The 27,846-nt window shown below is 41.2% G+C and overlaps 1 protein-coding gene across 2 annotated transcripts; it reads left to right on the forward strand.

Moving 5' to 3' along the window:
* Nucleotides 1–103: 103 nt before the first annotated feature.
* TEX49 (testis expressed 49) lies at nt 104–27,506 on the forward strand. Of its 2 annotated transcripts, none has more exons than XM_047868406.1 (4): nt 104–182; nt 24,719–24,841; nt 26,726–26,870; nt 27,312–27,462. In XM_047868406.1, exons 1-4 carry the CDS (start codon nt 104–106, stop codon nt 27,358–27,360), a joined length of 396 nt encoding a protein of 131 aa, XP_047724362.1. In that variant the 3' UTR covers nt 27,361–27,462. The 2 variants fall into 2 exon arrangements, with proteins under 2 accessions (XP_047724362.1, XP_047724363.1); XM_047868407.1 differs by lacking the exon at nt 104–182 and adding an exon at nt 6,065–6,213 and having other exon boundaries at nt 27,312–27,506.
* The last annotated feature ends 340 nt before the right edge of the window (nt 27,507–27,846 follow it).

A 27,846-nucleotide genomic window follows, 5' to 3' on the forward strand; every position in this document is an offset into this window, starting at 1 on the left:
GAGTGTCAGTCATAGTAATTCTTCAGGGCATTACCATGGTTACCAAACACAGAGACCAGTGCTCCAGCCTGGACATTCCAGAAGAGGACAGGGAGGAGCTAAGATGGCCTTCTTCAACTTATATCTATTGGGATATCAACATTCCTTTTGGAACAAGAAAAGGGACACAACTAAAGAAACAAGTAAGGGGAATACAGGGTGGAGGAGAAGAGCTGGTGGTAGATATAGAAGAGCTTCTTCTTAGCTGTTTCTTTTTCTACCTTGAGTTAGAGCTTTATCCCCCACAATTAACAATTGCTCTATAGTTAAAATTAGAGTAGGGAGATTATCCATTCAGCTTCCCTCTTCTGTCATTTAATATCCATGTTGAGACATTCAGTTTGTTCAATGGAATAAACGTATTCTTATTCATTTGTTCATTTAGTTAACATTTACTAAGTACAGTTTTGTGCCAGGCTTTATATTGGTGCCTGGGGTAACAAAGATGGATAGGAGGTCTCTGCCATAAAGTGGCTGCTGGATAAAGATAAATATGCAAACAAAAAATTTGCAATATAGTGTATGAATAAATTAAATATAGAATGCTGTGGAACTACAAAAGAGGAAGCACCTGATACTATTGGATTTGAATGAGCACAAGAGAATCCTTTAGAGAATACTTCACACAGGAAATGCTCCCAGAACTGAGAGTTAAGAGATGATTGGAGGTCACCAAGTAGACAAGAAGGGAATATTGCACAAAGGAACAGAGACTTGAGAGAGAGCCATACTAAGTGAACTCCTTGGGTACAGATAAAGTGTAAAGAAGACACGTGCTGAGAAGTAAGCCTTCAAAACTTGTCAGGGGCCAGAAAATGGAGGATGCTGTTAGCCATGCTAAGAATTTTAACTTTACAGGAAACCATTGAAGGATTTTTAATAGGTAGTGAGTAAATACCCAATTGTATTATCTTCACAATGCCTAGTAATGCCTAATACATAATACACAATGTATTATGCAAGAATACATAATACAATTAATAAATACTGGTAGGTAAATTAATAAATGATATTTGATCATCTCTAAAACAAGAAGTTAGAGGAGGCTTTGGAGGAAATGTGATAATTGGTTAAGGTCTTAAAAGATGAATTGTTTAAAAGCACAGAAATGGATGGGACAGGGCATTTCAGGAAAAATGGAGAACATATGTGAAGGAAATTAAGTGTAGGCAGGTAGTAAAGCAAAGTTTTATGGGGGTGAAGGGAGGGGGTAACTGGTAAGTATAAAGCACAAAGTTAAGGTTGAGAGAGACTAATCCTGTATAGGCCTCTATTGGCACTCTCTTTCCTCTTTCTAATGATATCAGAAAAGCTCTGTTTTTACATACCCACCTTTCAGGTATGGTTTGTACAAAGGGTCCCACTGGTGAACTCTAGAAATTCTTTAATACCCCTACACCACCCCTCCCCCCCTGGCCTCCACCCAGCTGTGTCCCAGCATTATGCCATGGGGCCGCCATTGTCTCCAAATAAGGAGCTCCTCACCCTCTCTCAGAGAAACACATTTGGCTTAAGCCATAAATTTTCTTTGTTCCAGGCCAAAAATAGGCCTCTCCTGGCTGCTTCAACCCTGCCTGCCCCTACTAGATGGGACTTCTCACCATTGAGGGAACTAAGCCCCAAGCCTAGGGTTTTCCTACCCAGTTCGCTACCTAAACTCCAGTAAATAAGACCTGGTATCAATCCAAAGAGGCCTGAGTCTCATTTCTGATTAATTTCATCGTAGGCTAGGCAGAAAAAAAGACTTCACTTTATAAAACTGAAGTCCCCTATGGGGTAATAGAGATGTATTCTGATATCATCTGCTTACACAATATTTTTCATTCCAGTGGCAGACTATCAGAGGCTGTAGGCTTAGCCAAATGCCAAATTGTTGGCTTAAAATGTAAGGTTAGAAGGAAGACTGGACAGGAGTGCCTGGGTGGCTCAGTTAGTTGAGTATCCAGCTTCATCTCAGGTCATGATCTCATAGTTATGAGTTCGAGCCCCACATCAGGCTTGCTGCTGTCAGCTTAGAGCCTTCTTCGGATCCTCTGTCCCCATCTCTCTGCCCCTCCCCCAATCTCTCTCTCTCTCTCTCTCTCTCTCTCTCAAAAATAAATATTAAAAAAATAAAAAAAAAAAGTAAGACTGGACATCAGCTTTGTCACCCCTACAAGTTGTTTCCCCCTCCCCCCTCAATTTTACACCCTCATGCATGATTCCATTTAATTCTCTCAACATGCCTGTGAGGTAGGTATTACTATTCTCTTCTTATCAATAAGGAAACAGGCCCAAAGAGGTTATTAACTTATTTACCCAAGATCAGTGATAGAGCCGAAATTTGATTCCAAATTGTCAAACACATATTACTCATGTGGATTTTTTTTTACAAATATGCTACAACAAAAGAAAATTACAGAAAGTTATACAGGTCTTTTGCTGTGAGCAGGCAACTGTACAAATGATTGATGATCAGCCTTTCTAGGAAAATCTGTTAACTCCTAAACCCTGAGTTTGAATGGCAGGTGGGCTATAGAGTTGTTCACTGTTCTCTAACAGGTGGTTCTCAAGATTGCCAGAAGCCTACCATTCACTGGAGCTGAATGGTAACTTTTTGCTCAGCTAATGTCCAGAATTGTTGATTTGGGAACTCGTCTATGGAGTCAATGCCTTATAACCTTCTCTCATAGCCCCTGGGCAACTTCCCAAAAAGTTACAGTTCTCCACCCTCAAAGTGGTGTTCTGCAAGCATGGGAAAAAGTAACTGGGTGGGTTCCTTCTCTCTTTTTGTCTCTCTGTCATACGCACAGAGTCATTATTATGTGGTCTCTTATATGCAGATATCAAAACAATAGTTCGATGTTTCCTGTGCTTAAAACTCAAACTTTGCTGGAGTTATTGATGAAACCCAGTGATATAAGTCTATCCACATCCTATTACTCCAGAGAAAACTAGGATGTTTTAGTTCTGTGACAAGAATTTAGTGAAATCACCATTTGGCAAGGTAACTAGTTACCACTGATTCCATCCTTCCAGGAGGCACGTTAAACTAATTGTGGTCCATATAACCCTGGAGTGTGGCTAACCTAATCCATAAACTCCTGACCACCAACTATAGATCCCTGGTATAAACCTGCCAATATATGTCAAGCTAGCAAGCTTAGATCAATTAATAAATACTATATAATACAAGTTGAATATAATTACAGTTGATCTTTGAACAATGTAGGGGTTAGGGGCACTGATCCCCCATATAGTAAAAAATCTGCATGTAACTTTGGACTCCCCCCAAACTTAACTACTAACAGCCTACTGTTGACCAGAAGCTCTACCAAGAACATAAACTGTCCAGTTAACACATATTTTGTAAATTTATTATATACTGTGTTCTTATAGTAAATATGGGAAAGAGGAAATGTTAAGAAAATCATAAGAGAAAATATATTTGTAGTACTGTAATTTTCTTTTGTTGTAGTATATTTATGACAAAAAAAATCCACATATAAGTGGACCTATGCAGTTTAAGCCTGTGTTGTTCAAGGGTCAGTTGTACAGTAGACTCTTTTAGACAAATAGTTGGTCAAAGATTACATTGTAAATTGGGAAATCAAGAAAAGATACATACCTTATACATTTTAGTTTCACTTAATATGTGTAACTGTAGATTCACCAATTTTTTTGACATGGTGCCAATTCCATTTCTTTGAAATTGTGTCCATTGATGACTGTCATGCCTTTCTTTGCCCCTGCAATGCATCATCTATAATTTTCTTTTTTTTTTTTAACCTTTATTTCTATTTGAGAAAAGAGAGAGATAGAGCATGAGCAGGGGAGGAACAGAGAAAGGGGGAGCCACAGAATCTGAAGCAGGCTCTAGGCTCCGAGCTGTCAGCAGAGAGTGTGATGCAGGGCTCGAACCCACGAACGGTGAGATCATGCATGACCTGAGCCGAAGTTGGACGCTTAACCAACTGAGCCACTCAGGTGCCCCTCATTTGGGTCTTTTTAAAGTGGAGTCAGGCATTTGCAAAGCAAACTTATTTTTCTTATGATTTTTATGATATTCTTCAAACCTTTTAGTTATCTTCCTCATGTGTAATCAGAAATACTTAAAAGTTATCTTTGTAATTCTTTTTCAGAGTAATATTATGGGGCACCTGGGTGGCTCAGTCAGTTGAGCGTCCAACACTTGATTTCAGCTCAGGTCATGATCCCAGGGTCGTGGATCAAGCCCTGCATCGGATTCCGCACTGAGTGTAAACCTGCTTAAGATTCTTTCTCTCTCCCTCTGCCCCTCTCCCCTGCCCGTGCATGCTCTCTCTCTAAAAATTAAAAACTAAAACAAAAACAAAAGTAATGGTGCTAAAAGTTTATAATGAAAAATAAGAATCCCCTACTCTACCCTCTCACCTCCAGTCTCCAGAGACAAATTTTGAACTCTTCCAGTTGTTTCTTTGGTACTTAACCTTCCTACTTTTAAAGAATATGCTTTTATGGTATGTATTGATCTTTCCATTTTTGGCTATGATATATTGCTTTCCTGTTATGATAGTTGGGAATTTAGCTTTCTTATACCATATACCCCGTGCTTCTCTTCTCCCACCCTGGTTTTTCCAGTATAGTTATGTCACAGTTTTAGGTTTGCCGTAGGCAAAATTCTCAGAATGACCCTCAATGAATCTTACCTTTGTATAATCCCCTCCCCTTTGAGTGTGGGTGGAACCTCTGAATATGATGGATAACACTCCATGATTGTTATTTTATATGGAGAAAGGGAGATTATCTGAGTGGGCCTGACCTAATCATACAAGCCCTTTAAAAGCAGAGTGTTTTCTCCAGTTACCAGCAAAAGAGGAATTCAGAGATTAGAAGCACGAGTGGAATTTGACACATCATTGCTGGTTTTGAAAATGGAGGGGGCCACATGCCAAAGAATGTGGGTGGCATTTAGGAGCTGAGAGTGGTCTGGCTGACAGTCAGCAAGGCTGAGCCCTATAACCACAAGAAACTGAATTCTGCCAACAACCTGAATGAGCCTGAAAGTGTATTCTTTTTTGGAGCCTCACATAAGACCCCAGCCCAGCCAACACCTTAATTTTGGCCTGGTGAAACTAAGCAGAGGACCCAGTCAAGCCTGCCCAGACTTCTGACTTCTAGGACTGCAAAGTAATAAATTTCATACTGATGGAATTTGCTGTAGGTCTTTTTTCATTCATTGCAATAGATACTTCATGAACCTTTTCAATCCGGAAATTTGTGCCCTTCATTTCTTTTAATTTTTTTATTAAAATTTTTTTCTAATGTTTATTTATAATTGAGAAACAGAGAGAGACAGAGCACAAGTAGGGGAGGGGCAGAGAGAAGGGGAGACACAGAATCTGAAGCAGGCTCCAGGCTCTGAGCTGTCAGCACAGAGCCCAACGTGGGGCTCGAACCCACAAACCGCGAGATCATGACCTGAGCCCAAGTCGGATGCTTAACCGACTGAGCCACCCAGGTGCTCCTGTGCCCTTCATTTCTGGGAAACTGTCTTTTATTAATTTGTTCTCTATTTTCTCTCTTCTCTCTTTTTGGAACTTCCATTTGTCAACTATAAATTCTTCTGAGCTGAGGGGCACCTGGGTGCCCCAGTTGGTTGAGTAATCTAACTCATGATTTTGGCTCAGGTCATGATCCCAGGGTCATGGGATTGAGCCCCACTTCGGGCTCTGTGCTGAGCCTGGAGTCTGCTTAAGATTCTGCCCCCCCCCAAAAAAGTAAATTTAAAAAATTAAAACAAAAAACCTTCTGAACTGATTCTCTAACTCACTAATCATTCTCTTTATTTTCTTTGGGTTTTTAAAAATGCATTCCTTGGGAGATTCCCCAACTTTATCTTCCAACTTTCTGTGTTAATTATCTATTCTGTGTAACAAAGTATCCTAAAACAGAGGCTTAACAAACATTTATTACCTCACTGTTTCTGTGACTCAGGGATCCAAGGAGCAACTTAGCTAGGTAGTTCTAGCTCAAGGTTTCTCATGTGGTTCAAAACAGGATGTCAGCAGGGGCTGCAGTCATCTGATGGCTACAGGCCTCAGTTCCTCTCTGGCTGTTGACAAGACACCTCAGTTTCTCACCACATGGGCCTCTCCATAAGCTGCTGCAGTGTTCTCACGTGGGAGGCAACTGCAGAGCAGGTGATCCAAGAGAGTAAGGAAGCCACAATGCCTTTTTATGACCTAGTCTCAGAAGTGACTATCACTTCCACCTTATTCTTTTTGTTAGAAGAAAGTCACTAAATGCAGCCCATGCTTAAGGGGAGGGGAAATAAGCTCTACTTTTTGAAGAAATAGTGAAGTTGTGGACATATGTGGAAAACACCACACCTTTGTATCATAACATTTTATCTTGGTTACTATATTTAAGTTCCAAGGGCCATTTTTGGTTATCTGGCTTTCCTTGTGCATATCTTTTCTCTTTTCTTCATGGATATTATACTTTATTTGAAATTGTTCCCCCCATTAGCTCCATCTCCTCTGAGTTATTTTTCCTATGACCTTTTTTTTCTCATTGATGACTCTTGTCAAACAATTCATGATCCTTGGCTCTCCATTATAATTTAAGAGTGAGGAACTAAAAGCTGACTAAAAGCCTATGGCGGGAATTGTCTATTGTGGCCTTCACTGTGAGCTTTCTTCTGGATAGCTACAATTTTTCCAGGAAGAATCGTATAATTGTTTCTCTGGGGTTTGGTTATAATGCTAGGACCAGGACAGGAGAAGGGAGTATTGATAATCACACTTATGAGGATCTGAATTTTCACTTAATCATCAGATTTTTGGTCTTCCACCATATGCCATCCCTCACAGTGAATCCTGGCTAGGAGTGCAGTGCCTCTTAGATTCACTTTCCCCAAAGAAGTCTTTTTTTCCCCAATTTATTGAGATGTAATTGACATATAACATTGTGTAAATTTAAGGTGTACAACATGTTGATTTGATTATATATACTGCAAAGTGATTACTACAATAATATTAGCTAACACCTCCATCTCATTACATAATTACCTTTTTTGTGGTAAGAACGTTTAAGATCTGCTCTCTCAGCACCTTTCAAGCATATAAAACAGTATTATTAACTATAATCACTATGCTGTACATTAGATCCCCAGAACTTATTCATCTTAAAACTGGCAGTTTGTATCTTTCAACCAACATTTCTTTCCCCCACCCCACAGCCCTTGGTAACCACTATTTTACTCTGTTTCTATGAGTTCAGCTTTTTTAGATTCCATGTATGAGATCATAATAGTATTTGTCTTTCTCTGTCCAACTTACCTTAGCATCATGCCCTCAGGATCCATCCGTGTTGTTGTTGCAAATGGCAGGATTTCCTTCTTTCTCATGGCTAAATAATATTCTACTGTACACATATATACACACACACCACATCTTCCTTATTCATTCATCCATTGACAGACACTTAGGTATCCACATCTTGGCTACTGTGAATAATGCTGTAATGAAAATGAGAGTGAAGATAACTCTTCGAGATCCTTTTTTCATTTCCTTTGGATATATACCCAGAAGTGAGATTGCTGGGAAGAGAAATCTTCTATCTCCTTCTTGGGCTAGGTGGTTTTTCTGCTTGTGGTGCATGCTCTGTAGACAAAGTTTCAGTTACCACCTTCCTGTTCTCAGACCTATTCTTTACTCCTGCCTTCTGTGGTAGCTGTTACATTATAAAGTTTGAACCTCTCAGATGAAATGACCCAGTTCTAGTTCTTTTTTTTTTTTTTTTTAATTTTTTAAATGTTTGAGAGAGAGAACAAGCATGAGCAGGGAAGGGGCAGAGAGAGAGGGGGAGAGAGAATCTCAAACAGGCTCCGCACTGCCAGCTCAGAGCTCTATGCAGGGCTCAAACTCACAAACTGAGATCATGACCTGAGCCAAAACCAAGTCAGATGTCCAACCAACTAAGCAGCCCAGGCACCCCGGCCCAATTCTAGTTCTATCCTCCACTGCAGAAACTTAAGTTAGAACTGTTCCCATTCTGAAAGGTTAGTTACTACCCCTCTGTCCACTTGCCATTTTCCAAAAGATATTTCCACTGAAATGTATCATCTGCTGTTTTATCCTTACTCTCTCTTTGCCCTTGAAGGTTAATGCCGTTGTTGTTATTTTGATGTCATTTTAGCAAATTTGAGAGAGAAAGGAAATAAAATTATATGGTCAATTAATTATTTTTTAAAAACTTTCTTTGGTGATATAATTTCAAAATTATATAAAAGTTGTAAGTTTAGTACAAACAAACTCCCTATACTGTTTATCCAAGTTAGCCAATTTTATTTGGCCACATTTTCTTTCCCTCTCCCTCTCTTTCTCTGTCTTAGCTAGTTGAGAATAAGTTGCTCATACTATATTCCTTTATCCCCAGACATCTCAGTTTGTATTTTTTTAAATCTTTTTTAATGTTTATTTATTTTTGAGAGAGACAGAGCACAAATGGGGAAGGGGCAGAGAGAGAGGGAGACACAGAATATGAAGCAGGCTCCAGGCTCCGAGCTGTCAGCACAGAGCCTGATGTGGGCCTTGAACTCACATACAGTGAGATCATGACCTGAACTGAAGTCAGATGCTTAACTGACTGAGCCACCCAGGCGCCCCTCAGTTTGTATTTTATTGTCTTAGATAATAACCCACAATATAGGTTTTAAACTCAGCAAATTTTAACATTGATACAATACTATTATCTAATCTATAGTCTATATTTCAGTTTTGCCAGTTGTCCCATTAATGTCCTTTAGAGAAAAATTTTTCCTTCAGAGATCTGATTAAGGATCAGCATTGCATTTAGTTGGCATACCTCTTTAGTCCCCTTTAATCTGGAACAATTGCTCAGTTCCTTTGTGTGTCATGACATTGATATTTATTTTTTTTAATAGTACAGATAAGATATTTTGTAGAATTGTCCTTAATGTGGGTTTGCTGATGTTTCTCATGATTAGATTGGGTATAAATATTTTTGGCAGGAATAAGCAACAGTATGTTTTCAGTAGGTCACATCAGGAGGTCCCTAATGTCATTTTGCCCTTTATAGGTGATGTTAACTGACCTTTTGATTAAGGTGGTGTTTGCCAGTTTTCTCCACTGTCAAGGTATTATTTTTGTGTTGTAATTTGTCATTATTATTTTTGTTTTATAATTTGTAGTACTTTCCAGGAAGATACTCGAAAAAATGTAAATACCTTATACTTTTTTTCTTAAGTTTTTTTTTAAACTTTATTTATCTATTTTGAGAGACAGAGAGTGTGAACAGGGGAGGGGTAGAGAGAGAGGGAGAGAAGGAAAATCCCAAGCAGGCTGCATCCACACTGTCAGCACAGAGCCTGACACGAGCCTTGAACCCACAAACCATGAAATCATGACCTGAGCCAAAATAAAGAGCGAGACACTTAATGGACTGAGCCACCCAAACTCCGCATAATACCGTATTCTTCATCAAACTTCCATCCACTAGTTTTAGTATCTATTGACAGTTCTGAGTGATACTATTTCATGATAGCTACAAAATGTTAATTTCCTAACTCAAATCTATTTTAACTCAAGGCTTACAGTAATTTGTTAAGTTTTGAGTTTTTCTAAAACATTCAACTTACTTTTATATAAATCACTACTCTTTTTTTAACACATAATCTATTAGTTTAATATTTTTTAAAACTGTAAAATTGCAGTTACAAAATAACCCAGCATAAATTGTTTGGCGGGGGGGGGGGGGGGGGTGCGGACCACACTACTGCCTCATGGTAACCAGTAACCATACAGTTTAATTTGTGGGAGCAGAAGTATGCAGATATGCTGAAGAGTAGCTCTCAGCTGCAACTGAAATGTTGCAGGCATCTTTTAATGTTTTTCAGAGGAAATGAAGAACATTAATTTACCTAGCAGGCCTATTCAGTGGATCTTCTACTATTTATAATATTGAGTTATTCACATTTTATGTTCTAAAATACCTCAAGGGAAAAAAAATCAAGACATTCAAGGATCTTATGGGATACCTGGATGGCTCAGTCCATTAAGCGTCCAATTCTTGATTTTGGTTCAGGTCAATGATCTCATGGTTCGTGACATTAAGCCCCACATCAGTCTCTGAGCTAACAGTATGGAGCCTGCTTGGGACTCTCTTTCCTTCTCTTTCTGCCCCTTCCCCTCTCACCCTCCCTCACTCGTGCACTCTCTCTCAAAATAAATAAACATTAAAAAAAAAAAAGATGAAAATGTTTATTTATTTTTAAGAGAGAGAGAGAGCCTGAGTGGGGGAGAGGCAGAGAGGGAGGGAGACAGAGGATCCAAAGTGGGCTCTGTGCTGAGAGCAGAGAGCCTGTTGAGGGGCTCGAACTCACAAACCATGAGCTCATGACCTGGGCTGAAGTTGGACACTTAACCAGCTGAGTCACTCAGGTGCCCCAGAAATTAAGGAATCTTAAAGAATTAATTACTAATAGACACTTAGATAACTTTGTCTTGGACCAAGTTGGAGATTCCTGAATGTTTGCCAAATTCACTATGTGAGCTGAGCTAGCATGTAGGAGAGGGATAGATTAGAGCTCCCTTTCCAGGTGTAGCTTAGCTTCTTAGAATTCCTTGTGCCAAAGATGATGGTTCCTAGCAAAAACTGACAAAATACCCTGAAATTCACATAGAAATTCAGAGGACTCGGAATAATCAAAGCAACATTGAAAAATAACATTGTTGGAGAACATACTTCCCAATTTCAAATCTTCTACAAAGCCACACTAATCAAGACAATGTGATACTGCCATAAGGATTGACATATAGATAGATCAATAGAATAGAATTGAGATCTAGAAATAAACCCTTACACTTGTGATCAATAGACTTTCAACAAGAATGCCAAGACAATTTAATAGGAAAAGAATTATTTTTTCAACAAATGATGCAGCAAAAACTGGAAATTCACTTGCAAGAGAATGAAATTGGACTCCACATCACACCATATACAAAAGTTAACTCAAAATGGATCATAGACATAAATACAAGAGGTAAAACTTTAAACTGTTGAAAGAAAAATCTTCATGACCTTAGATCAGGCAGTGGTTTCTAAGATATGATACCAAAAGCGTAAGTGACAGAAAGATAGATAAATTGGATTTCATCAAAATGAAAAAAAAATGTTGTACTTCAAAGGATGCCATCAAGAAAGTGGAAAGTTTGTGAGTTTTTTTGGTAAATGTTTGGATTACAAGACAAATATAAAATAAATAAGTATAAACCTATATTAAGTCAATGATCACAAGAGAAAAACTTGCTAAACAGTTGCATGAAAAAAAGTCTGTGAGTGCAATTTTGATAGGAAGTTTTTTCAAAAGTTTGTTATAATTCCATTTTTTAAAACACGAAAAGCAATGAAAACTATTCTATCACACTAACACAAAACTGATAATATAAAGCATACTATAGAATATAGTACAAAAGAGGAACCCATGGACCAATGTAAGTATAAATGGACAAATCCCACTGACAGATCAAATTCAAGAATGTATTAAAGACAGTCATCTACCACCAAGTAGGGCTTATTCCAGTAATACAATGATGACTTAATATTGGGAAAGATTGATATATCATACCTATGTCAAATTAAAAAGATATGTACAACTATCTCACTAGGAACTAAAAAGGCATTTGATATTTTTTTAAGTTTATTTATTTTGAGAGAGAGAGAATACTGTGTGTGCATAAGCAGGGGAAAGGCAGAGAGAGGGAGAGAGAGAATCCCAAGGAGGCTCCACACAGTCAATGCAGAGCCAGACACAGACCTGATCTCACACAGCATGAGATCATGACCTGAGCCAAAATCAAGAGTGGGCCGCTTAGCCAACTGAGCCACCCAGACACGCCAAAGCATTTGATATATTTTTTTAAGATTTTTTTAAATGTCTATTTATTTTTGAGAGAGAGGGAAAGAAAGCACAAGCAGGGGAGGGACAGAGGGAGACACAGAATCTGAAGGAAGCTTCAGGCTCTGCACTGTCAGTGCAGAGACTGACACAGGGTCAAACCCGCAAACTGTAAGATCATGACCTGAGCCACCCAGGTGCCCCAGGCATTTGACATTTTTAAATTTTTGCTTAATGTTTATTTTTGAGAGAGAGAGAGAGGGCATGAGCAGGGATGGGCAAAGAGAGAGGGAGACAGAGAATCCAAAGCAGGCTCCAGACTCTGAGCTGTCAACACAGGGCCCAATGCAGGGCTTGAATTCACGAGCTATGAGATCGTGACCTGAGCTGAAGTCAGACACTCAACGGACTGAACCACCCAAGTGCCCCTTGATATTTTTTAAAAAACTTTTTGTAGGGATGCCTGGGTGGCTCAGTTGGTTAAGTGTCCGACTTTGGCTCAGGTCATATGTCACGGTTCCTGAGTTTGAGCCCCACATTGGGCTCTCAACACAGAGCCTGCTTTGGATCCTCTGTCCCCCTTTTCTCTGCACCTTCTCTCTTTCTCAAAAATAAACATTTAAAAAACACACTTTGTAAATTAAGAATGAAAGCATAATAAAGACCTCCCACATCACATCATACATAAAAATAAATTCCAGATGGATTAAAGAGCTAAATCTATAAAACAAAAGTATAGAAACATTAGAGGAAATAATATTTTTACAGTCTTAGGATGGTCTTGGAAAACTTTTTTCATAGGACATAAAGCCTAGAAGCCTAAGAAGATTGACAAAAATTTGTACTAAACAAAAAATTGTAAATTGTGTAACAAAAGACATTAAAGTTAAAAAGAGATTGAGAGAAAATATTGGCCATACAAAGATGTGTGTATATATGAATATATACATATATACATACATATCCTCATGTGTATAACTCATATACATAATAATATTCAGAATATATAAAAAGCTCCCAAGTAAAGCACCAATCCAGACTCCCCTTCTCATCTAACATCAGATATTTATTTATTGGGAACTGATTGTGCCAAGTACTGTGTTAAACACTGGAAATACAACAGTGACTAATAGACAATAAGTAAATAAACAAGATGTTTACAGATTATAACAAGTGCTAGGGAGGAAATAAGGGGAGGGTAATGCAATAGATCAGAAGTTATAAACTGCTGACTAGAGGCCAGACTCAGCTTGCATTGTTCTTTTCTTCAAAAATTTTGGACCAACATTTAAAAGTTAGGAGATTAAGGGGTGCCTGGGTGGCTCCCACTTCAGTTCAGGTTATGATTTCACAGTTGTGAGTTCAAACTCCATATTGGTTCTCTGTATTTAGTGCAGAGCCCACTATGGATCCTCTGTCTCCCTCTCTCTCTGCCCCTCCCCGACTCGAGTGTGCATTCTCTCTCTCTCTCAAAAATAAATAAACATTTAAAAAAATAAATGAAAATAAAAGATTTTATGTAAAATCCACATTCTTGCCTCTTAAAAAATTAGAACTGGCCACACTGGCCTTAAATTCCCATGTAACCACAAACAGCCAGAGCAAATAGCAGCTGCCTTGTTAGATGGGACAGGTTTCTTATTCAATTTGCTTTACTCATAAACATCTGTCTGGCTCTTATAGGCAACTGAGTTTGCAGATCTCAAAATGGAGAATAAGTTTATTTATTTTGAGAGAGAGAACAAGCATGAGAAGAGGGCAGAGAAGAGGGGGAGAGAGAGAAAATCCCAAGCAGGTTCTGCACTGTCAACGTGGAGCCCAATGTGGGGCTCGACCTCACATACTGTGAGATCATGACCTGAGCTGAAGTAGGATGCTCAGCTGACTGAGCCACCCAGGTGCCCCTTTTATTTTTAAAGGTTATTTATTGGAGAGGCCCACTTTATTAAACAAAGTAATCCAGGAGGTAATGTCTGAGCAACACCCTGAAGAATCAGAACAACCCAGCCTTGTGTAGAGCTGAGGCTAGAGCTTTATCTTCATAGAAAATTTTAAAATCTAGAAGCAATTCAAGGCCAAAACTATAACAAAGCACCTGCACCCACTTTGATCACAGACTGCTCTCACTGCATCCCAGCCAGAAGCCTGTAACCCATCTCCCACTTCTGACAAGCTGTTTTAATAAATCATGCACATCCTGAAATATCTATGCACTCTGCCCATCATTCATGACCTCATAATTAAAGGAAACTTAGAACAATATTTCTGGCACTACTACCCTTTCCACAATGACATTCAGGCAACGTGGTTGAAGCCATGGCTTCAACCATGTCATTCAGATTTCTACCTAAAATTCCATTTAGTAGAAAATATGTTCTATTTCTATCATTTCCTTGAAGCCTTTTGAGCTGTCTCAGAGCTGAAGTGTGGGCCCACGTGGCCAAGGTCTGGGGCACACTAGGCTGACTAGGAGCTTAGTATAAGGCTGTGAAACTCCAGGAAGTCGGAGTGTTGAGCTCCAGGGAAACCTATCAGGACAAAGGTTCATGTATTTGGCTCTCCTCCGAGGACATTTAGTCTTTCTAGAATGATTAGTACTGTAACCGCAAACCTCAGGTGGGCACTCAGGACTGCCTGACAATCCTATTATATTTCTCTAGTCACTCCCCTACTCCTCAAGGCAATTATTTCACATCTCTTCCTCCTCAAGTCTCTAAAACCCCTCTCCCATCCCCATTCTGAGCTGATAACGTCTTTGCTCCTTGTTTCACTAAGAAAATAGAAGCAATCAGAAGAGACTTTCCATCATCACATCTAACATTCCACTGCATCTGTAACTTCCCTCTAGCACAGTGAGTGAGATGACTCCATTTGTGCACTGGATCTCATCCCCTCTCACCTACTCAAGGATTTTGCTCCTGAAATTATCTCCCTCTCCTTCAGTTTTCCTCCTCCTAAATAAATCATTTCCATAAGTATCCAAATATTGTGCAACCTTTTGCAGGGGGGTGGGGGGGAAGGAAGGAAAGACCCTCCCTTGACCCTGAAAATATTATTCCCATTTCTTTCTCCACCATTCTCTCCTCCTTCCCACCCCTGATTATACCACAACTCCTAGAAAGAGTAGTTTGTACTCATCAGCTAGAGAAAAACAACCATGCTGAGAGGCCTCACTTTAAATTCATAATCACTAAACTCAAGTGGGCCTTTATGGCTGCCCAGAAGTCAGACTACATTTCCTTGTTCCATGTACTGTCTCCTGGAGGCCTCTTCATACCTTCTCTTTCCTCAGACCTCCAACACTTCCTCCTCTAGCTTCACTTTCAGATAATGACTTGTTTTCTATTTCACAGTTTTCATTGCGAAAACAGAAGCAAGTAGATTATTTCTTACAACCTCACACAAACCACATCTATCCATCTACGTGCTTCTGTGTCCATATTTGTCTTGTAATGAATGAACGGTCCACACACCTATTAAGACCAACCCCTCCACTTGTGCATCAGAGCCCATCTTTTTGCCTGTTCAAGGACACTACTCCAATACTATTTGCACTCGATCGCATCAATTTTTCTGTCCCTGGTCATTCCTATCTGCATACATGCATGCTACAATTTCTTCCATCTTAAAGCCCTATATTTCCTATTTCCCTGCTCCCTATACGGAAAAATTCCTCAAGAGAGTTGTCTGGTCTTGCTGACTCTATTTCTTCTCCTTCCATTCTCTTTTTTATTTTTTCTAATTTTTTTAATGTTTGTTTATTTTTGAGACAGAGAAAGAGAGCGCAAGCAGAGGAGGGGCAGAGAGAGAGGGAGACACAGAATCTGAAGCATGCGCAGTTTCCAAGCTATCAGCACAGAGCCCGATGCAGGGCTCAACCCCCGAACCATGAGATCACGACCTGAGCTGAAGTCCAATGCTTAACCTACTGAGCCAGTCAGACGCCCCTCCATTCTCTTGAACTCATGCCAGTCAGGCTCTTGCCCCAATCATTCCACTGAAACTGCTTGTATCTAGTCACCAGTGTTCATTATCCACTTACCATGTTGCTGTTCTCTTAGCTCTCATCTTGTTTAACACATCAACAGAAGAGTACAAGAGGGCTCAGATCATTCTGACTCCTGGTACTGCTGAGGCTGCTTGCAGTATATGGTCCGCTGGGAGAGGTTTGAGCCTGTGGACCACCATAATGGGGAACTTGCCCCATTTGTTTCTATTATTCAAAAACGGGTTTGGGAAATTAACAAGGAAGGGGCAGGAAGAGTATGGATAAGACACAACATTGTATTTGGCTGTTAGCAAGCCTACATCTACCTTGCTTGCCCCAGTCTTCCTAATCCCGACTGATATGTCCATTAATTCAAGAACCCACAGTTCCTGACTCTGCTCCCCCTTAGTTCCACAATCCAAACAATCTTGCAGGACTGATTTGTAATCCTCACTTGTCTTTAGAATGATTATCTAGCTGATTTCACCATGTCAACACATTCACTCAAGTGGCTTGACCCTTTTCTGTTCACCTGCACTAGCACTTGAGCCTGTTCTCCATGCTCAAATTAACCACACTCTTAACCTTGCCTATCACCTAGGGCTTTAACAGCAACCATAAAAATGAACCTATTAATATTAAAACTTCTAATACTCTTATTATAAGGATATTTTTAAGTCATTCACAATTTTTCTTTAAAGAAAGATAGGGTTTTTTTTTCCTCCTGTAGGTGTGACTGTATTAACATTCTACTCAAAAGGGCCCACTCAAGCTTTCCTTATTATAGTCATAATGGAAACTCATAGAGGTGAATCAACACATGTAACCAAATATTCTGCGAGTCTCTGCCTCCTTCCTTTTCCTCTTGATAAAGAACTAAAATAGAAAAACCAAAGGGATGTGGGGAGCATACTTAGGTCTATCCTTGACTTCATAACTCAGTTTTATCAGGTATCCAGGGTTGTTCATGTTCAGGGGGCTAACACACTAAGCAAATTCAGAGTGCTTCAGTTTCCTTGCCTGTAAATGGAGATAATAATGCCTTATAGATCTGTTGTGCAGATTAAATGAAATGAAATAATGTATGTAATACACATAAGACCTAGCACACAAAACTGTATAATAGATGACTGGAGGAAAAGTTATAAACTGTAATATATGTTAGTATATGCATGTGGAATACATACTTTTCCTATGACCGAAATATCTTTGTTTACTTCTTGAGGCATACTTGCCAGATAGGGTATCTGGAAAGCAATATTTTTAACTATTAAGTTTCCTTGAGAAGCAAAAACTACTGGCTGGCTTCAACGGATTTTTCATCCAGTTACAGCTATCCGCACAAGAGCACCCCTCACCAGTGACCAGAACTCACATGTCCACCAATCAGTAGATTCCTGCCCTCCCAGATTCATTCTTCCTAATCCTAATACTGGTGGCCCCTGCAGTTTTGGTCCAGCTTCCAGAATTTGTTCACCTTGTGTGCTGGTCTCTTGGAATGCCTAAGTTTTCCCTTCTCTGTTCTCCTCTGGGGAGCATGACCCTGCATCTGCCCTTTGCTTTGCAGACTCTATCTCACCACCTGCTTTGAACTCTGCTCTCCTGTCTAAGCTTCATACCTGAGTCCTCCTCTTAGTTCAGAGTTTCATTGTCTTGAATTCAGACGAATTAACTTTTATTTGGCCCTTTGATGAGGCAACTCCGTTGTCCTGTTGCATGAAAACCCAATGTCAGTCTAAACCTCATCATAACACAAATCTACACTCAGGACATTTCCCACTGATAGGAGTCTCAGAGGCAAGTTGATCGGAGTGGTGGTAGGAAGAGATTATTGTTGTTTTTGTCTTGAGACAAATGACAGTTCCCTGCCAGACTTTAGCAACTGCCCTCTAGCCAGACACAGTGACGTACAAGCTCCACACATCTTCCTCCACTGCTGCTTTTATCATTCCTCTTCCCAGAGGAATTCACTGAGTACTCAGAGCTGCTCTCCCAATTCTTTTTTTTTTTTTTTTTATGTTTGTTTATTTTTGGGAGACAGAGAAAGAACTTGAGTGGGGGAGGGGCAGAGAGAGAGGGAGACAATCGAAGCAGGCTCCGTGCTGTCAGTACAAAGCCCAATGTGGGGCTCGAACCCATGAACTGAGAGATCATGACCTGAGCCAAAATCAAGAGTCAGACACTTAACCAACTGAGCCACCTGGGCTCCCATCTAAATAATCTCTTCAAAGAAAGAGTAAGCCTCAAATGCATGGTAAAAGCTGAGCACTTCTCACTTGCATTCTCATTTTCTGGATCCTGTCAGAGGATATTAGATGATTTTCCCCACCCTGGCTGGAATGTTCTTGCTCAGTCTTCTAGGTCTTCTGATCTTTCCCAACTGCCTGTTTGGTGACCCACCTGTTAGGAGACAGCTGGGGATGCCATTCTTAGATTCCAGCAGAGGGCACTGTAGTTCTGGCTTTTCAAATGGGAGTTTGAATGGCACAATTCAGCCAAGAATGAATCGCCCAAAGCCTCTAAAACCCCTCTGCCTTTCGAAATGTATAAATTTACTGAAGTTAGAGAAATGTTGCTTGGAGGCACATGGGTGGCTCAGTCAGTTAAGTGTCTGACTCTTGATTTCACCTCAGGTCATCATCTCACAGTTGTGAGAGCGAGCCCCGTGTCAGGCTCCGCACTGGGCCTGGGTGTGGAGCCTGCTTAAGATTTTCTCTCCCTCTCCCTCTGCTCCTCCCCTGCCCCACCCTCCCCACCATGTGCGCACTCTCTCTGAAAAAGATTTTTAAAAATAATAAAGGAAATGTATCTTGGAAACAACCCATACATCTTGTAGCTGCTATAGACCATCATCCCCTATCTACCTGAAACTAGAGAAGATACTCAGGCTACTCATAACTACAATCTGCCAAAGCCTAAGAAGGAGGCACCTCCAAGGTGGGTGACTATGTCTGTATAGCAGCAGATAGGCCATTTTTTCTATGGGACCACAGCCTTTCCCCACTGGTTTTCTGCACTGGCACTGGTCCAGTCTACTGCAGAGTGGCCAACCAGGTTCAATCCTCTGCTTCCCCAATGCCGGTCATAGGAAATGATACTCCACATTTCAGTGGAGCTCAAGGAGGCAGGGATCTGCCTTTAGAATGAGATAATGAGATCATGTGCCAACCCAACTCAACACTGGTCCCAGGGTGAGCAGATACCTTTGACAGGACCCCCACTGAGCTGTACACAAGGGACCCCAACAAGAGGCCAGTTTTATCAGTTTGTGTTTTCCCTTAGTCCTTTGTTTTGCCTGGAAGCCCTGAATAGATGATTTCAAGAACAGGTTAGTGTGGTGGTTAACAGCCTGGGCTCTGGATCCAAAATACCGAGTTATAGTCATGTCTCTGCCATATGCTAATTTAGTGAACTTGGGCAAATTAGTAAACTTCTCCGGGACTCTTTCCCCCCATTTGTAAAATAAGATACTAATAGTACCTACCTCTTATAGTTGTGCCGAGCACATTCGTTATTCATTTGGTTTATTGTTATCATCTCTAGAAGATCCATGTAGTCCCTTTTACATCAGCAGTCTGCAGCCGGCAGTAGATCTGTTATCCCATACCCCATCCACTTCCCCTGTGTTCAGAATCCTGAACAAATGCACGACTTTGAGGAAGATACTTTTGGACATGGAGGCAAAGGAATTGCCCCCATATGTAAAATGTGCCCAGTTCCCTGGTCTTATGCTCCTGTCCACTTCCTCCCAATGCACTGACAATGTTCTTGTGTCAATGAAGACAATAAATCAAGATGGTCTTCCAAACACTTCAAATTGCCTTCAGCCGATTTCAGTCTATGTTACTGCTCCATCCAACTTCAAGGTATTAATGCCCAGAATCTGATAGGAAATCCTAGATAGGAGTCATTTTTTATGCAAAATACCACAACATTTTCTCTCAAACTGATCTTCTGTGAATTTCTAGTCAGGGTGATGTTACTGTGCTTACAGCAATACCAACTTGCAAGTAATGTGTGTTAGATATTATCACCACTATGTACTAAGCATCTGGAATGGTCAAGCAAGTATCCTAACCTACAAGTCAGAATTCTAGCAGCCATTGAGGTAGACCCATTCTAAAAATTCTTCAACCTGAAAACATTGTGGCCAGTCACTCCCAGTTCCAACTAACTAGAGGCAATAGGCAAAGTAGTGGATAACAGTGGCCCTATGCAGCCTGTAGTATTGAGAAACCTGCAACAATAATTTGGGTAAGTGGAGGATCCATCCAAGTACTTCTGCACCACCCCAATGTCCTTCATGATACATTCAAAGTATAAGATGTGGTCTTATGGAAACTCCCAATTTATGGCCCAGTTCTAGAAGAAACCATCAGGGCCTTTTGTATCTATTTACCACCAAAAACTATATGGAGCGTAGTATTAACTGGGGGGATGAAGAACCTCTGTTACACTGCCAACAAAATGATGGGTTCATCTACTCTGCCACAGTGTAGTTTGCTTATAAAGAACTCATTGCCTCCCTCCACCTCAACATGCCCATTCACAGTAGCTGTGGCATGATTTTTACCTACAGCTCACCACCCTTCACCCCATGTGGCTTCCAAAAGTTGGCAGCTGGGGGAAATTATGGGTTACCAAAAATATCTTCCAGTTTGCCAAAAACCCCATCCAAAGAGTATGCCAGCTGGTGCTTGATTCAGGAGGAAGGCATCCAAATGAGAGATACTGTCCAGCACACCTCCAAACACACAGTAACCACTTATATGGAAAGCTGGGAGCCTGCTACTTGGAAACTGAGATTAAATAGAGAACATGACCTGGCTGTACCCTTAAGGACAATCAGTCTGAGACCTCAGGACCAGATAAGGAGCTCCTACCATTACCTGCACCCAGACCAATAATTACTCTCAGTCAAGATCCCTTTGCCCACTAGGAATATGGTCTTGCTCTTTCTCCTCAGTCCACATGTACTTGGCCACAGACATTCTGGCACCCCCACCTTGCCCAAAGTCAAATGACGCTATTTCCAGGAACTGGCCCCTCATTGTGGTAATCTGTGATGAAGTACAAATCAGCCCCCAGGTTCAATTCAGGCTTGGAATTCAGAACTCAATATTCTGTCACCTGTCCAAATCCTCAATTGGCAAAGGAGGGGATTCAAACAGTGCGTCACTCTGGTGGTATCATTCTCAGAGAACGTGAAAGAAGATTTCCACCAGAGAGCAAAAGTTGGGGAGGAAGGACAGAAACGAATGAATGGGGTCAAGCCAGAATGAAGGGGAAAGCAGGAGCCAGGGAAAAACTCCAGAAGACAGGTAGCATCCCCACTCTGTACCAGAGGTGAGTCAGCGATCACAACAATTTCTGGAGAGAATGGCTTCCAGTTCCTGACAAGCTCAGGAGTCTGAGATGCAAGCCAAATCTAGCCTATTTAAGCAGAACATGAATTTATTAAAAAAAATATTGGTGGGATAATATCAAAAAGCTTCTGCACAGCAAAGGAAACAATCAACAAAACGAAAAGGCAGCCCACAGAATAAGAGACCATTGTAAACTGTATATTTGATAAAGGATTAATATTCAAAGTAAATTCCTGTAACTCAATAGAAAAAAAATCTGATTAAAAAACTGACATAAGATTGGAGTAGACATTTATCCAAAGAAGACACACGTATAGCCAACAGGTATATGAAAAGATGCTCAACATCACTAATCTTTAGAGAATTGCAAATTAAAATTACAATGAGGGGTGCATAGTGGCTCAGTCGGCTTAAGTGTCTGACTTTGGCTCAGGTCATGATCTCGTGGTTTGTGGGTTTAAACCCCGCATCAGGCTCTGTGCTGACAGCTCAGAGCCTGGAGCCTGCTTTGGATTTTGTGTCTCCTCTCTCTGCCCCTCCCTGTTCTCTCTCCTCTCTCTCTCAAAAATAAACATTTAAAAAAATTACAATGATATATCACCTCACACCTGTAAAAGTGGCTGTTATTTCAAAAGGGGGGCGGGTGGTGCCTGGGTGCCTCAGTTGGTTAAGCATCTGACTCTTGATTTTGATTTGTGAGTTCTAGCCCCACACCAGGCTCCATGCTGACAATATGGATCCTGCTTGGGATTCTCTCTCCCCCTCTCTCTGCCCCTTCCCTGCTCTCTCTCTCTAAATAAGTAAACTTTTAAAAAGAAATAACATGTTGGTGAGGATGTGGAGAAAAGGGGAGGGAACCTTCATATACTGTTCATGGGAATGTAAATTGGTGCAGTGCGTGGAAAACAGTACAGAGGTTCCTTAAAAAAGTAAAAGTAAATCCTATTTCTGGGTATATACCCAAAGGAATTGAAATTATGGTCTCAAAGAGATATCTGCACTTTGATGTTCATTACAGCATCATTCACAATAGCCAAGACATGGAAGCAACATAAATGTCCATCAATACACAAATGGATAAAGAAAATATGATTACACACACACACACACACACACACACACACACACGGGCGCACAAATGTTATTCAGCCTTTAAAAAGAAAGAAGTCCTGCCATTTGCAACAACATGGGTGAACCTGGAAGACATGCTAGGTGAAATAAGCCAACAAGGGACAAATACTATATGATATCACTTACGTGAAAAATCTAAAATAATCAAACTTACAGAGGCAGAGACTAGAATGGTGGCTGCCAGAGGCTGGGGGTAGGGATAAGTGGAGGGGTAGTAGTCAAAGGGTGCAAAGTCTCAGTTATATAAGTCCTAAGGGCACCTGAGTGGCTCAGTCAGTTGAGTATCCAACTCATGATTTCAGCTCAGGTCATGATCTCGATGGTGAGATCGGGCTCAGCACTGAGTGTAGAACCTGCTTGGGATGTTTTCTCTCTCACACATACACAAAATAAATAAGCATTAAAAAAAAGATGTTATTTAAAAAAGGTAAGTCCTAGAGATCTGTACAGATAGAACCTACGGTTAATACTGTATTATATACTAAAATTTTCCTAAAAGCATAGATCTCCTGTTAAATGTTCTTATCACAAAATAAATTACAATAAAGAGGGCAGGAGGGAATTTTTGGAGGGGATGGATAAGGTTTACGGCATAGATTGCAGCGATGGTTTCACAGGTGTCTACTTACCTCCAAACTCATTCAGTTATACATATTAAATATATACAACTACTTTTACATCAATTTTACAATAAAGTAATTTCTTTAAAAAGAATATCGGTAAGTGCATAGAGCTGTAAAAGGCACAGAGAACCAAGTTTGGTGGCTAATAACCAGAAAGAATGTTCAGAATCATGCTGCAGACCTGGCTGGCATAGACACTGCTGCATTCAGTACTGTAGCAGACACCGCAGACACCAAGGACACTGGGCTCTGGATGCTGCTGCTAGAAAGAAGAGGTAGCTTCGCTGCTGCAACTTCCCATTAGTAGAAAAAGACTTTACACAGCCCCTGCTTCTTTGCAGCCTCATCTTTGATTCCAAATCTGAGGCAGATGTGTTTGGCCTAGCTAAAACTCTTTGCCTATGCCCTAGCTGCAAGAGAGGCTGGCACCTTAGTCCATCTGGGCTGCTATCACAGAACGCCATAGACTGGGTAGCTTATCAACGACAGAAATGTATTTCTCACAGTTTTGGAGGCTGAAGTGCAAGAGCACTGTGCCAGCCTGGTCAGGAAGAGGGCCTTCTTTCAGGTTGCAGACTTCTCATTGTGCCCTCATGTGGTGGAAGGGGAGACCTCTCTGAGGCCTTTTTTAGAAGGGCACCAATTCCATTCTTAAGGGCTCTACCCTTATGACCTAATCACCTCCTAAAGACCCCACTTACAAATACTATCACCTTGGGAATTAGGTTTTCGACATAGGAGTTTAGGGGAGACACAAACATTTAGACCTGGGTAAGGAAGTTCTGGTCTTTTCAGCCTCCATAGTGCGATTCCAGTTTTGCCTCAGAGAGGATTCCTAACCCCCCATAAGAATGCTAGGTCTATACTGCCCTACTCTAGGGGCGTCTGGGTGGCTCAGTCACTTGGGTGTCTAACTTCGGCTCAGGTCATGATCTTGCAGTCCGTCTGTTCAAGCCCTGCGTCTGTCTCTGTGCTGACAGCTCAGAGCCTGGAGCCTGCTTCAGATTCCGTCTCCCGCTCTCTGTCCCTCCCCGCTCGCACTGTCTCTCTCAAAAATAAAATAAAAACATAAAATATATACTGCCCTACTCTACCATACCTTACCTTACCCTACCCTACTCTCTACCACTTTTCTAGCCCCTTCCCTGCCCCTCTCCATTTTGCCAAGCACAAATCAGGCTCTAAATCAATAGCAAGCTGAAACCTCTCTCATACTTCTATCTTCTACACACTTGCTATCCTGCTGCCTGGAATGCTCTTCTTGATACCACTATGTCCCATGGACTCCTTCTTGTCCTCCAAGACTTAGCTCAAACATAACTTTCCCTATTAGACCAGTTAAAGCTCTTCAAATATGCCAATCCCAGGAAATAGGTGTCCATCCAGATAAGGGGCCTTTTTCACCTGCACTAACCCTAAGGGTCTGTCAATATCCTGATTCCAGCAGGAAGCCATTCAAAACCCAGGAGTTGAAGAGAAGCAAGAGAAGGGTGAGGGATGTCTTGCGATCGGTTCCCTCTCCCTCCCTTCTGACACAGGCATTGTGAATTGACTTCTGAGATCTGAGATCAGATTTGAGTGGCTAGGAGAGACCCCTGCCATGTGCCTGGTTGGTATGGAGACCAGAGACTCAGAAAACCAAAGAGCCCCACTTTGTAAGTATTTATAACAAGTCTGCTTCTTGTTTCAGACCAGAAGGAACCAGTGCCCACTAGGCTTCCCCGTATTATCTCAGAAGATGGGAATTATTCCGTACACCAGAATAGCCACACAAGGTATCATGAAGCTATAAAGAAGGTGTTGTTAAAGACATGTAAGTATCTTGGAGTGGGCACTATGCTAGGGGCAGAACAGATATGCCCGAGTTCATAAAGAATGGCTGGGCTGTGGTGGGGCATGATTTTAGGGCAAGGGGAAAAAAAATAGCCAAGAAGGGGGGCTGAGAAAAGGAGGGAGAAAGTAGACTTGAATGGGGTGAACATGATAAAACAAAAATTGAATCAGACTGGAAGCTGAAGCCCCATATTTGAGTCCTAGTTTTAAGTGTCTCACCTTGGGTAGTCACTTACACTTGCTCATTTGTTAAGGAAAAAAAGGGGGAAAAATGCCTGCTCTACCGAACTTATGGAACTGTGAGGATCACAACAAAATGAGATAAGACAGTACTTTTTATATTATATGCTATGCCTGTGAGTAGTGGTAGACCAAGCACTAGCTTTGGAATTTGAATGGAGTTTAAACTCCAAACAGGTTGTGTGACCTTGGGCAAGTTCCTTTAACCACTTAACCTCACTGAACCATGTGAAAATGGGAATCATACTCTAGCATTGTTATAAAAGTTAGAGAAAATGTACATTTAAAAAAGCATCTAGGGGGCGCCTGGGTGGCGCAGTCGGTTAAGCGTCCGACTTCAGCCAGGTCACGATCTCGCGGTCCGTGAGTTCGAGCCCCGCGTCAGGCTCTGGGCTGATGGCTCAGAGCCTGGAGCCTGTTTCCGATTCTGTGTCTCCCTCTCTCTCTGCCCCTCCCCCGTTCATGCTCTGTCTCTCTCCGTCCCAAAAATAAATAAACGTTGAAAAAAATAAATAAATAAAAAAATAAAAAAGCATCTAGGACAAACTACTGATACATGTGAGAACTAGGAATCTTCAAAGAGTTATGCCACATAAAGAAAGCCAGTCCCCAATGCCATTTATATAACATTCTTCACATGACAAAATTATAGAAATGAAGAACGCATTATTGATTGCCAATGAAGGGGTGGGAGAACATGACTATAAAAGGCCAATGACCTTTCCCATTGGGAGAAACTGAGTAAAGGGTACACAGGATCTTATGTTATCATTTCTTACAACTATAGTTATCTCAAAATTAAAGTTTAATTTAGAAAACTAAGATACTTTCAGAAATTTAAAGAGACATATGTGTGAAGAGGAGTATCTAAGAGTTATTCCTAATAGCAAATTCTTTTTAAGAGCTTACTATTAATCAAGAGGAAAACAACTAAGTAAAACATGTAACATCTACTCAATGGTATATTAGGAATTTTTTTAAAAAAAAATAATGATTATAAAGACCATATAGCCAGGATATTAGGCTATAATTAAGCTTAAAGAATATACAAATTTTATACAGTGGTAGAATTAGATTTATCCAAGTAAAGAATAAAAATACAAAAAAACCTAGGAAAGTCTGATACACTATTCAAAATCTTAAGAACACCTAATACATTTAGAACATAATAGACACTTGATAAGTGACTCTATTAGCAGTACCTAAGTATGAGGTACTCATTGCTGAGTTTCAGAGAATTACCTGGAATGAGAAAAGGAAGCAATTTTTTTCAGAGAGGAGGGAAGGGAATGAGAATGATTAAGCCTGAGAGCAAGGGGGAAGAGCCAGTAGACCCATCTTGCACATTTCCCTAAGGGGTTGCCCACTTGTTTTTCCACCATCTTAGCACTTGGGAAAGCTCTCTTGGAGATGGGCTTAGTAACAGCAGGCAGAACCAAGACTGATTCAACTGACCATGAAGGGTATTAGATGCTGGAATCCGGAAGTGAAGATGGGTGTGGTGACCAGATTCCCAGGACTTCTCAGCACCTGGTCAGGCCCAGTTGCTAGGCTGGGCTTATACTGCCATGGGGGAGCAAAGAAGTTGAAAAAATTGGATAACTTGCCCTTCCCCAACATTCAGTCCCCAATCAGGTCTTCAGAGTCCCCTTGACTGATGCTCAGAACTTCAGCTTCTGGCGGTCCCATGATCCAGGAGTGCGCCCAGAAGAAACCATGCCATGGATCCGGAGCCCCCGCCACTGCCTCATTAAAAGCCCAATGACCAGGTTAGGCTGGGATGGGTAAGGGTGGGGAGGCAAAGGGAAGTACTCCATCCTTAGAGACTGCTTCACTCTACTAAGAGTTAGGGAATAGAAGACAAAGTTTGGATCTTACCAGGAAAAGCTGGCCCCAGAATCTGGGCAGTGGTGGCATTCAAAGAAGTTAAAGATTTGTTTATGTCTGTGTATTTCATCTTGTGGATAGGACTTCTGGAGCAAGCACAAGACAAGTATCTATAGCTCTCCTGTGAGGTCCAGGGATGTTTCCACTCCCTTCATTGCTGCCTCCCACCCTCCAACCACCATTCATAGGCAGCAGCCCTACTTCCTCATTACTGCCCCTGCCCTTTCTGCCCTGAGGCAGTCTTGGGAGCTATGTTTAAGGACACCACCACACACACACCAGCCTGACCTGGCTGAATCTGAGACCCTCTCTTTCTTTTCCAGGTTTATGGATCACTCTGTTCTGAGTGACAGAAACTTCAGTCTGTATTGAACAGGATATATTTGCACGATGGACTGTGGAAGCAGGGCAAAGAAGGAGAAAACGGAGAAGGTGTCCTGGTTCCACTGAGGGACTAATGGGAGGAGGGGACCTCAAGAGCAGAGTAAACATTGGATTAGAAGTCACTTGTGTGCACTGGCAGTGAGGGGGAGGGAAATTATTCCAATGCCCAAATTCCTATGAGATCAGATGTGTGGGAGCCAGAACTTGGTGTTTGGTTTGGGAGGGGCCAAGGTACAGGAAAGACTACTGAGGGTGTCCTTGACCTCAGGAATGGCAGGTGTCCGAGTAACAAGTCTGGGAAGACACACAATGGTCTTCATGATGCTGAAGGGCCTAGAGTAGTCATGCTCTCTGAAGACACTGTAGCTTCAGCTTGGCAGGGAGAAAACCAGAGGAAACCCTCTAGCCACAGAGGAAAGGCTGCCTCCTATACCTGGCTCTGCCACTTCTGACCCAACCCAGGGCCCAGAACAT

Source organism: Prionailurus viverrinus, chromosome B4 (assembly GCF_022837055.1).
Source record: "Prionailurus viverrinus isolate Anna chromosome B4, UM_Priviv_1.0, whole genome shotgun sequence".
Taxonomy (NCBI): domain Eukaryota; kingdom Metazoa; phylum Chordata; class Mammalia; order Carnivora; family Felidae; genus Prionailurus; species Prionailurus viverrinus.